At 38.5% G+C, this 13356-nt stretch overlaps 1 protein-coding gene across 2 annotated transcripts in view; it reads left to right on the top strand.

The window, feature by feature from the left end:
• ACOX1 (acyl-CoA oxidase 1) overlaps window positions 1-13356 on the top strand; it is a 42858-nt gene that overhangs the window by 2474 nt on the left and 27028 nt on the right. Inside the window, exons 3-4 of one of the 2 annotated variants that reach the window (XM_071682649.1) lie at window positions 3322-3487; window positions 6344-6512. In XM_071682649.1, coding sequence (XP_071538750.1) covers window positions 3322-3487; window positions 6344-6512 — 335 coding nt within the window. Of the gene's footprint in view, window positions 1-3321; window positions 3488-6343; window positions 6513-8415; window positions 8642-11497; window positions 11667-13356 lie in introns of those variants that run through there. The other variant, XM_071682650.1, reaches the window with a different exon arrangement.

The following is a 13356-nucleotide window of genomic DNA, read 5'->3' as shown; positions in this document are numbered from 1 at the left end:
ATGCATATCAGGAGGGGCATGTGGAGGGGGAAGGTATGTAGGTGTTGATTATGTTGTACTTAGCACTTAATCATTTTTAGACATATGGATTGTAATCTTAAGATGTTGGCATTGTCTGTTAGCCACTTTGTAATGTCAGTGGCGTTGGAGAATGATATGGTGTCATAGACAAATGTTATATATATATATAATATTTATTTATTTTATTATACTTAATCACCTTCCCCTGCCTAAGCCAGGTAGTGCAAGGAAACAGATGAGGAATGGTCCAACCCACCCACATACACATGTATATACATAAATGCCCACATATGCACATATACATACATATACATTTCAACATATACATACACAGATATATACATATATACACATGTACATATTCATACTTGCTTGCCGTCATCCATTCCCATCGCCATTCTGCCACACATGAAATAGCATCCCCCTCCCAAGTGAGGTAGCACAAGGAGAAGACAGAAAAGGCCACATTCGTTCCCACTCATTCCCTAGCTGTCATGTGTAATGCATCGAAGCCACTGCTCCCTATCCACATCTAGACTCCGCAGACCTTTCCATGGTTTACCTCAGACATTTCACATGCCCTGGTTAGTTCATTGACAGCATGTCAACCCCTGTATACCACATCGTTGCAATTCACTCTATTCCTTGCATGCCTTTCACCCTCCTGTATGTTCAGGCCTCGATTGCTCAAGGTCTTTTTCACTCCATCTTTTACCTCCAGTTTGGTCACTCACTTCTTGTTCCCTTCACCTCTGACACATATATCCTCTTTCTCAATCTTTCCTCACTCATTCTCTTCATATGACCAAACCATTTCTACACCTTTTCTGCTCTCTCAACCACTCTTTTTATTTCCACACATCTCTCTTACCATGAGTGAGGAAAGATCGACAAAGAGGATATATGTGCCAGAGGTGGAGGGAATGAGGAGAAGTGGGAGACCAAATTGGAGGTGGAAAGATGGAGTGAAAAAGGTTTTGAGAGATCGGGGCCTGAACATGCAGGAGGGTGAAAGGCGTGCAATGAATATCCTCTTTGTCAATCTTTCCTCACTCATTCTCTCCATGTGACCAAACCATTTCAAAACACCCTCTTCTGCTCTCTCAACCACATTCTTTTTATTACCACACATCTCTCTTATCCTATTATTACTTACTCGATCAAACCACCTCACACCACATATTGTCCTCAAACATCTCATTTCCAGCACATCCACCCTCCTCCGCACAACTCTATCCATAGCCCACACCTCGCAACCATATAACATTGTTGGAACCACTATTCCTTCAAACATACCCATTTTTGCTTTTCGAGATAATGTTCTCGACTTCCACACATTCTTCAGTGCTCCCAGAATTTTCGCCCACTCCCCCACCCTATGATTCACTTCCACTTCCATGGTTCCATCTGTTGCCAAATCCACTCCCAGATATCTAAAACACTTCACTTCCTCCAGTTTTTCTCCATTCAGACTTACCTCCCAATTGACTTGACCCTCAACCCTACTGCATACTTGCCCCTCTTTCCAAAACTCTTGCATTCACCTCCCTAACAACCCCATCCATAAACAAATTAAACAACCATGGAGACATCACACACCCCTGCCGCAAACCTACATTCACTGAGAACCAATCACTTTCCTCTCTTCCTACACGTACACATGCCTTACATCCTCTATATATATATTTTTTTTTTTTTTTTTTTTTTTTTTTTTTTTTTTTTTTTATACTTTGTCGCTGTCTCCCGCGTCTGCGAGGTAGCGCAAGGAAACAGACGAAAGAAATGGCCCAACCCCCCCCCCATACACATGTACATACACATGTCCACACACGTGTATACATACCTACACAGCTTTCCATGGTCCACCCCAGACGCCTCACATGCCTTGATTCACTCCACTGACAGCACGTCAACCCCTGTATACCACATCGCTCCAATTCACTCTATTCCTTGCCCTCCTTACACCCTCCTGCATGTTCAGGCCCCGATCACACAAAATCTTTTTCACTCCATCTTTCCACCTCCAATTTGGTCTCCCTCTTCTCCTCGTTCCCTCCACCTCCGACACATATATCCTCTTGGTCAATCTTTCCTCACTCATTCTCTCCATGTGCCCAAACCATTTCAAAACACCCTCTTCTGCTCTCTCAACCACGCTCTTTTTATTTCCACACATCTCTCTTACCCTTACGTTACTTACTCGATCAAACCACCTCACACCACACATTGTCCTCAAACATCTCATTTCCAGCACATCCATCCTCCTGCGCACAACTCTATCCATAGCCCACGCCTCGCAACCATACAACATCAACATATATATATATATATATATATATATATATATATATATATATATATATATATATATATATATATATATATAAAGCAGTCATATTGACATGCTTTCAGTAGAGAGCCAGGGCATTTGAAGCAGGTGGGGAAACCATGGAAAGGTTTGTGGGGTGTGGTTGTGGATAGGGGGCTGTCATTTCATTGCATCACACATAACAACTTGAGAATGAATGCGAGCGAATGCAGCCTTTCTTTGTCTGTTCCTGGAATAACCCATTCCTAATATTACCTCACTAACACAGGAAATGGCAGTCAAGCTTGAAAAAAAAATAACACTAGTCTGTGATGTTGATTTATGTATTTCCTTGTAAGGATAATCACATTTCAGCAAAAGTTTTTTAATGGTTTATTGAAACTTTACAATACACTACATGTTTCATGGAAGAAATTTGCCTCATCAGGTGTATACAGTTCATTTTCAACACCCACCACAAATATACATACCTGTAGGGACCACAAATCTTCAGATAATGAAGAGTTTTGCTTTCATTTGAATATTTACATAAATTCATTTCAAATGTGATATGATAGTAGACAGATTAAAGCATGGGAACTTGAAGGGTGAACTTTGAAACTAGTAGTAATAGTTAAAATGAAATGATTATGTAGGGAGATGGTGTGGCTATCAAAAGAACTTATGTAAACCAACAGAAATGCTTTATTTAGGTAAGTAGTAGTGGGAGTATAGGAGAACTAGAAGTAAGGTGGATGTACCAGATTCAGGAACTAGTACAAAAGTCAGTAAGTGTGGGGGAATATGAAATGTTATAAGTGATTTTTGGGATTTGCCATCATGTAATTTCAGTATTACAAATAAATGTCAAACAAGGCATGAATTATTTCTACTTATAAGTATTTTTAGAATCTAGTAAATGTTTTTATAGAATATCTTGTATCCTAATCAAGATTTAGTTGCAAGAATGAACAATATGAATCTTCTTTCAGAAAACGCATTCCTTTCGGATCCAGAGTATCTTGACCCCATACGACCAGAATACATGAGCCATGAAGAAAGATATACCAATGCATTGCGCAAAGCATGTCATATGGTTGGCAAGTTTAATAATGATGAAGAGATCCAGCAATTGGTTGGTCAGATGGAAGGGATGCGGTAGGTATAATTTTATTTTCATCAAGTGCAGTTGTGCCTTCCATTTACTAGAACATGAAGATAATGAGTGAAAAATATTTCTTTTACAGTACAAAAATATTAGATTATGTAAAGAAACTTAAATTAGCATTAATGCAAAATCAAAGAATTGCATGGTTGTCAAAAGGTACTTTGTAATTTAGGCTTTGGTGTCCGATTGTAATTTTGTTATATGAAGTTACATTTGTCACTAAAAATCCATCTGTTAAGTCATGAAATGCCATAATTGGTAATGCTGCTGCATTCACTTAAAATCAGAAAAACCTGGCATATTCAAGCTCGCCCTTTTTTCCATCCCTGTATAAATGAAACATCGTTTTGTTAGTAGATATATACTAACCATGAATTTAAGCATGTAAAATTTTCTCTCCCATGTTGGGGAACACATTGTACAAAATGCCTTTAAGAAACTAAAAAAAGCTCTCATTTAGTGAAATAATTGATGGGGGCTGTGTATCAGGGCCCTGTAATTTCAGAGGTGCAGAAATGCTAATAATTACCCACTTCTCATAATCCACTTTCACCCACATCACTTTGGGGCTCACTTCCTTTACACTTGTCCTCACACTAACCCTGGACTTTATCCGAGACTTCCACAGTATTCTTCCCCCCTACCCTTATGCTTTTCTTCCGCTTAGGGCCTGAACTTCCAGGTTCCTCTCAATCTTTTTTTCATCTTGATTACAGCCTCACACTTTCAGACACTCCAGCCTGAGTCTTTAAGGTAGATGAGCAGTGTCATAAGTCCAAAACACTGAAAGTTGAAGTGTTGCAACTCAAGGACATTGTGTACCTGCTGGTGCTGGTCTGGAAAGCCTTTTAGTCCATTGAAGAATCTGATGTCTCAGACATGACTGAAGCTTTATGTTTGGGGTTCTTCTAAAGGCTCTTTCACAACATAGATAAAGACAGTACCACTGTTGCCTCATATAAGGATGCCCCTTAAGAATCTTTGTCATTCGGTTTTAGTATAAATCTTTGAGCCCTGTTTGGGTTGAATTTCTCCAATTTTTCTTTTTCAGGAGACTAATTGCTTCTCCACTGCAACCCAAGTGGGAATTTTGAAAAGCCCTAGAACTTTTACAGGCTAGTAGTTTTCCTGCCATCTTAGACCTTTAACATCTTCGTATGAAAACTTTTCCCTTAGGCCTTGGGCTTTAGAAGAGTTATTGAATTACACACTGTGTCCAAACTCATAAGTCTTATTCTCCTTGATGACAATCGTTTATCTGTTAAAGTAACCCATGCCCTAGATTTCTGGCTAAGTATGAAAATAGTGAAGTTAGAAATAACCCAGTTGTCATCAACTCTCAAAGAATTGGTGAAGAGAGCACCATGCCTGATGCGCTGGTAAACTTTTGGAGACATCTTGAACTTTGCTAAAGATCGTCAAGGGCAACATTCATTTGGGCACACTTGAACCTTTAAATCCCTAATGGCAAAGATTTCCACTATATGGATTTAGATATTTTATTGGTTCAACCTGGGCTCTGTGGTAGGGCAAACAATGTGAGGAAGGTGGCCTCTCTTTAGTTCTCAGAAACCTTTCTGTCGAAGGAAATCAATAAAAGAGGTCTTTAGCACTCACATGCCATCTTACCTGGTATCATAACTTAAACATTGTGGACCCTCTCTGTTCTGGGGACTCCTCTGTGGGCAGGTTTTATTGTCTCGAATCACTACTGAAGGTATTTATTTCCATTCTTAAGTTTAGTTTTATCTGAATGTTTTTCTTTAAATCCTACACCCTCATGCATGTATGTTCTCATACGCATAGAGCAGATGCCAGAGGAAAGAATTGTATGTTTTGATACATGAATTTTATTTTTGTCTGGTGTCCCACAAGTGTTATTTTTCTGGATTTCTTACCCTGCCCTGCCTCTTTCTCTCTCTTTTTGAAAAACCCATCTCTGTACCATCTGTGACTGTTTTTGATTTCATTCCCATGATCTTTAAATTCTGAGCTGCCATGCAGTGTGGAGGGAGTAGGTCTATGGCATCATCTATGTGGCAGTCTTTGATTGGCTGAAGGCAGGTATGAAATGAGAAAGCTGCTGTTACTGATTTGGGAGAATAGCAACAGGTAGGGGAAGCTAGAGTTTCACCACCAGAAAGACAAAGGAACGAGAAGGTCCTAACTTCGATTTTCGAAGAGAATATCTTGGAACTCTGCCATGTAGAGAAAAGGTCTTTAAAATTATAAAACCCTACATTTTCCATTGTTATCCCTGGGGATAGGGGAGAAAGAATACTTCCCACGTATCCCCTGCGTGTCGTAGAAGGCGACTAAAAGGGAAGGGAGCAGGGGGCTGGAAATCCTCCCCTCTCGTTTTTTTTTAATTTTCCAAAAGAAGGGACAGAGAAGGGGGCCAGGTGAGGATATTCCCTCAAAGGTCCAGTCCTCTGTTCTTAACGCAACCTCGATAATGCGGGAGATGGCGAATAATATGAAAGAAGAATTTTCCATTTTAAGATAATGGTGATTTTTTTACTCTACTATTAAAAGAAAGAAGTTTGCCATAAATCTAAGTACAGCAGATTATGGGGTAAGTAATTAGAAAAGGATGAATATTACAGATAATAAGAAATTGGAGGCAACAAAGGATACTGAATGATCATATAAGAATATGACATGATTAAGTACATTTGAATTGTTACAGAGTTGAGCAGAAAATAGTAAACTATGTGGAGAGATATGATACTAGGAGAAACACATTTTTTTTTATAACCTTTTTTTTTTCATCACGTAAGAGTTTGGTGTTTCTTGTGAATATATGGTTGAAAGAAGAGACTCATATATATATTTGTATTTTTCAGAAGTCTTATGGGATCTGGAGTAGGTGTTGCAATAACAAAAGATGGCAACCCCTTGGCCTTGCATTTTATCATGTTTCTTCCTGCAATCATGGGTCAGGGTACAGTTGAGCAACAAGCACAATGGATGAGTCGAGCATGGTCTGGGGAGATCATTGGCACATATGCACAGGTGAGCAATAGAAATTGTTTTTGTAATGAATTAATATTTTTCTTGATGAAACGAGGTCAACAGTCATACGGCAAAAAATTAAGAAAATTAAAGCAATAAAATTGTAGGAACAGAAAAAGGAATGTCTTTTAACATTATGAAGGTACTGTGCACAGAATCATAAATTTCTAATTTCTTGAAGTTAGTGGGCAAAAATATTATTATTATTATTATACTTAATCGCTGTTTTCCGTGTCAGTGAGGTAGCATCAAGAAACACAAAGAATGGCCCGTCCACTCATATACACACACACACATATATATATATATATATATATATATATATATATATATATAATATATATTTTTTTTTTTTTTTTTTTTTTTTTTTATACTTTGTCGCTGTCTCCCGCGTTTGCGAGGTAGCGCAAGGAAACAGACGAAAGAAATGGCCCAAACCCCCCCCAAAATTTTTTTTTTTTTTTACACATGTACATAACACAGTCCACACACGCAAATATACATACCTACACAGCTTCCATGGTTTACCCCAGACGCTTCACATGCCTTGATTCAATCCACTGACAGCACGTCAACCCCTGTATACCACATCGCTCCAATTCACTCTATTCTTGCCCTCCTTTCACCCTCCTGCATGTTCAGGCCCCGATCACACAAAATCTTTTTCACTCCATCTTTCCACCTCCAATTTGGTCTCCCTCTTCTCCTCGTTCCCTCCACCTCCGACACATATATCCTCTTGGTCAATCTCTCCTCACTCATTCTCTCCATGTGCCAAACCATTTCAAAACACCCCCTTCTGCTCTCTCAACCACGCTCTTTTTATTTCCACACATCTCTCTTACCCTTACGTTACTTACTCGATCAAACCACCTCACACCACACATTGTCCTCAAACATCTCATTTCCCGCACATCCATCCTCCTGCGCACATCTCTATCCATAGCCCACGCCTCGCAACCATACAACATCAACATATATATAAAATATATATATATATATATATATATATATATATATATATATATATATATATATATATATATAAAGCAGTCATATTGACATGCTTTCAGTAGAGAGCCAGGGCATTTGAAGCAGGTGGGGAAACCATGGAAAGGTTTGTGGGGTGTGGTTGTGGATAGGGGGCTGTCATTTCATTGCATCACACATAACAACTTGAGAATGAATGCGAGCGAATGCAGCCTTTCTTTGTCTGTTCCTGGAATAACCCATTCCTAATATTACCTCACTAACACAGGAAATGGCAGTCAAGCTTGAAAAAAAAAATAACACTAGTCTGTGATGTTGATTTATGTATTTCCTTGTAAGGATAATCACATTTCAGCAAAATTTTTTTTAATGGTTTATTGAAACTTTACAATACACTACATGTTTCATGGAAGAAATTTGCCTCATCAGGTGTATACAGTTCATTTTCAACACCCACCACAAATATACATACCTGTAGGGACCACAAATCTTCAGATAATGAAGAGTTTTGCTTTCATTTGAATATTTACATAAATTCATTTCAAATGTGATATGATAGTAGACAGATTAAAGCATGGGAACTTGAAGGGTGAACTTTGAAACTAGTAGTAATAGTTAAAATGAAATGATTATGTAGGGAGATGGTGTGGCTATCAAAAGAACTTATGTAAACCAACAGAAATGCTTTATTTAGGTAAGTAGTAGTGGGAGTATAGGAGAACTAGAAGTAAGGTGGATGTACCAGATTCAGGAACTAGTACAAAAGTCAGTAAGTGTGGGGGAATATGAAATGTTATAAGTGATTTTTGGGATTTGCCATCATGTAATTTCAGTATTACAAATAAATGTCAAACAAGGCATGAATTATTTCTACTTATAAGTATTTTTAGAATCTAGTAAATGTTTTTATAGAATATCTTGTATCCTAATCAAGATTTAGTTGCAAGAATGAACAATATGAATCTTCTTTCAGAAAACGCATTCCTTTCGGATCCAGAGTATCTTGACCCCATACGACCAGAATACATGAGCCATGAAGAAAGATATACCAATGCATTGCGCAAAGCATGTCATATGGTTGGCAAGTTTAATAATGATGAAGAGATCCAGCAATTGGTTGGTCAGATGGAAGGGATGCGGTAGGTATAATTTTATTTTCATCAAGTGCAGTTGTGCCTTCCATTTACTAGAACATGAAGATAATGAGTGAAAAATATTTCTTTTACAGTACAAAAATATTAGATTATGTAAAGAAACTTAAATTAGCATTAATGCAAAATCAAAGAATTGCATGGTTGTCAAAAGGTACTTTGTAATTTAGGCTTTGGTGTCCGATTGTAATTTTGTTATATGAAGTTACATTTGTCACTAAAAATCCATCTGTTAAGTCATGAAATGCCATAATTGGTAATGCTGCTGCATTCACTTAAAATCAGAAAAACCTGGCATATTCAAGCTCGCCCTTTTTTCCATCCCTGTATAAATGAAACATCGTTTTGTTAGTAGATATATACTAACCATGAATTTAAGCATGTAAAATTTTCTCTCCCATGTTGGGGAACACATTGTACAAAATGCCTTTAAGAAACTAAAAAAAGCTCTCATTTAGTGAAATAATTGATGGGGGCTGTGTATCAGGGCCCTGTAATTTCAGAGGTGCAGAAATGCTAATAATTACCCACTTCTCATAATCCACTTTCACCCACATCACTTTGGGGCTCACTTCCTTTACACTTGTCCTCACACTAACCCTGGACTTTATCCGAGACTTCCACAGTATTCTTCCCCCCTACCCTTATGCTTTTCTTCCGCTTAGGGCCTGAACTTCCAGGTTCCTCTCAATCTTTTTTTCATCTTGATTACAGCCTCACACTTTCAGACACTCCAGCCTGAGTCTTTAAGGTAGATGAGCAGTGTCATAAGTCCAAAACACTGAAAGTTGAAGTGTTGCAACTCAAGGACATTGTGTACCTGCTGGTGCTGGTCTGGAAAGCCTTTTAGTCCATTGAAGAATCTGATGTCTCAGACATGACTGAAGCTTTATGTTTGGGGTTCTTCTAAAGGCTCTTTCACAACATAGATAAAGACAGTACCACTGTTGCCTCATATAAGGATGCCCCTTAAGAATCTTTGTCATTCGGTTTTAGTATAAATCTTTGAGCCCTGTTTGGGTTGAATTTCTCCAATTTTTCTTTTTCAGGAGACTAATTGCTTCTCCACTGCAACCCAAGTGGGAATTTTGAAAAGCCCTAGAACTTTTACAGGCTAGTAGTTTTCCTGCCATCTTAGACCTTTAACATCTTCGTATGAAAACTTTTCCCTTAGGCCTTGGGCTTTAGAAGAGTTATTGAATTACACACTGTGTCCAAACTCATAAGTCTTATTCTCCTTGATGACAATCGTTTATCTGTTAAAGTAACCCATGCCCTAGATTTCTGGCTAAGTATGAAAATAGTGAAGTTAGAAATAACCCAGTTGTCATCAACTCTCAAAGAATTGGTGAAGAGAGCACCATGCCTGATGCGCTGGTAAACTTTTGGAGACATCTTGAACTTTGCTAAAGATCGTCAAGGGCAACATTCATTTGGGCACACTTGAACCTTTAAATCCCTAATGGCAAAGATTTCCACTATATGGATTTAGATATTTTATTGGTTCAACCTGGGCTCTGTGGTAGGGCAAACAATGTGAGGAAGGTGGCCTCTCTTTAGTTCTCAGAAACCTTTCTGTCGAAGGAAATCAATAAAAGAGGTCTTTAGCACTCACATGCCATCTTACCTGGTATCATAACTTAAACATTGTGGACCCTCTCTGTTCTGGGGACTCCTCTGTGGGCAGGTTTTATTGTCTCGAATCACTACTGAAGGTATTTATTTCCATTCTTAAGTTTAGTTTTATCTGAATGTTTTTCTTTAAATCCTACACCCTCATGCATGTATGTTCTCATACGCATAGAGCAGATGCCAGAGGAAAGAATTGTATGTTTTGATACATGAATTTTATTTTTGTCTGGTGTCCCACAAGTGTTATTTTTCTGGATTTCTTACCCTGCCCTGCCTCTTTCTCTCTCTTTTTGAAAAACCCATCTCTGTACCATCTGTGACTGTTTTTGATTTCATTCCCATGATCTTTAAATTCTGAGCTGCCATGCAGTGTGGAGGGAGTAGGTCTATGGCATCATCTATGTGGCAGTCTTTGATTGGCTGAAGGCAGGTATGAAATGAGAAAGCTGCTGTTACTGATTTGGGAGAATAGCAACAGGTAGGGGAAGCTAGAGTTTCACCACCAGAAAGACAAAGGAACGAGAAGGTCCTAACTTCGATTTTCGAAGAGAATATCTTGGAACTCTGCCATGTAGAGAAAAGGTCTTTAAAATTATAAAACCCTACATTTTCCATTGTTATCCCTGGGGATAGGGGAGAAAGAATACTTCCCACGTATCCCCTGCGTGTCGTAGAAGGCGACTAAAAGGGAAGGGAGCAGGGGGCTGGAAATCCTCCCCTCTCGTTTTTTTTTAATTTTCCAAAAGAAGGGACAGAGAAGGGGGCCAGGTGAGGATATTCCCTCAAAGGTCCAGTCCTCTGTTCTTAACGCAACCTCGATAATGCGGGAGATGGCGAATAATATGAAAGAAGAATTTTCCATTTTAAGATAATGGTGATTTTTTTACTCTACTATTAAAAGAAAGAAGTTTGCCATAAATCTAAGTACAGCAGATTATGGGGTAAGTAATTAGAAAAGGATGAATATTACAGATAATAAGAAATTGGAGGCAACAAAGGATACTGAATGATCATATAAGAATATGACATGATTAAGTACATTTGAATTGTTACAGAGTTGAGCAGAAAATAGTAAACTATGTGGAGAGATATGATACTAGGAGAAACACATTTTTTTTTATAACCTTTTTTTTTTCATCACGTAAGAGTTTGGTGTTTCTTGTGAATATATGGTTGAAAGAAGAGACTCATATATATATTTGTATTTTTCAGAAGTCTTATGGGATCTGGAGTAGGTGTTGCAATAACAAAAGATGGCAACCCCTTGGCCTTGCATTTTATCATGTTTCTTCCTGCAATCATGGGTCAGGGTACAGTTGAGCAACAAGCACAATGGATGAGTCGGGCATGGTCTGGGGAGATCATTGGCACATATGCACAGGTGAGCAATAGAAATTGTTTTTGTAATGAATTAATATTTTTCTTGATGAAACGAGGTCAACAGTCATACGGCAAAAAATTAAGAAAATTAAAGCAATAAAATTGTAGGAACAGAAAAAGGAATGTCTTTTAACATTATGAAGGTACTGTGCACAGAATCATAAATTTCTAATTTCTTGAAGTTAGTGGGCAAAAATATTATTATTATTATTATACTTAATCGCTGTTTTCCGTGTCAGTGAGGTAGCATCAAGAAACACAAAGAATGGCCCGTCCACTCATATACACACACACACATATATATATATATATATATATATATATATATATATATATATATATATTTTTTTTTTTTTTTTTTTTTTTTTTATACTTTGTCGCTGTCTCCCGCGTTTGCGAGGTAGCGCAAGGAAACAGACGAAAGAAATGGCCCAACCCCCCCCATACACATGTACATACACACGTCCACACACGCAAATATACATACCTACACAGCCTTCCATGGTTTACCCCAGACGCTTCACATGCCTTGATTCAATCCACTGACAGCACGTCAACCCCTGTATACCACATCGCTCCAATTCACTCTATTCCTTGCCCTCCTTTCACCCTCCTGCATGTTCAGGCCCCGATCACACAAAATCCTTTTCACTCCATCTTTCCACCTCCAATTTGGTCTCCCTCTTCTCCATTTCCCGCGTTAGCGAGGTAGCGTTAAGAACAGAGGACTGGGCCATTGAGGGAATATCCTCACCTGGCCCCCTTCTCTGTTCCTTCTTTTGGAAAATTAAAAAAAATTGAGAGGGGAGGATTTCCAGCCCCCTGCTCCCTTCCCTTTTAGTCGCCTTCTACGACACGCAGGGGATACGTGGGAAGTATTCTTTCTCCCCTATCCCCAGGGATAACAATGGATAGGGGAGAAAGAATACTTCCCACATATTCCCTGCGTGTCGTAGAAGGCGACTAAAAGGGAAGGGAGCGGGGGGCTGGAAATCCTCCCCTCTTGTTTTTTTTTTTCCCCAAAGAAGGAACAGAGAAGGGGGCCAGATGAGGATATTCCCTCAAAGGCCCAGTCCTCTGTTCTTAACGCTACCTCGCTAATGCGGGAAATGGCGAATAGTATGAAAGAAAGAAAGAATATATATATATATATATATATATATATATATATATATATATATATATATATATATATATATATATATATATATACATATCAACTTATACACAGGAATATACATTATTTATTTTATTATACTTTGTCACTGTCTCCCGCCTTAGCGAGGTAGCATAAGGAAACAGACGAAAGAATGGCTCAACCCACCCTCATGCACATGTATGAACATAAACGCCCACACACGCACATATACATATCTATACATTTCAATGTATACATACATATACATACACAGACATATACATGTATACACATGTACATATTCATACTTGCTGCCTTCGTCCATTCCCGTCGCCACCCCACCACACATAAAATAGCACTCTCCTCCCCCTGTGCGAGGTAGCGCCAGGAAAAGACATACACATATATGTACATATTCATACTTGCTTGCCTTTATCCATTCCTGTCGCTACCCTGCCACACAAGAAAATAGCATTGCTACTCCCAGCTTCAGCGAGGTAGCACCAGGAAACAGACAAAAAAAAAAAAAAAAGGCCACATTTGTTTACACTCA

The sequence above is a fragment of the Panulirus ornatus genome, chromosome 34, assembly GCF_036320965.1.
Source record: "Panulirus ornatus isolate Po-2019 chromosome 34, ASM3632096v1, whole genome shotgun sequence".
NCBI classification, from domain to species: domain Eukaryota; kingdom Metazoa; phylum Arthropoda; class Malacostraca; order Decapoda; family Palinuridae; genus Panulirus; species Panulirus ornatus.
This window is presented reverse-complemented; position numbering and strand designations above follow the sequence as displayed.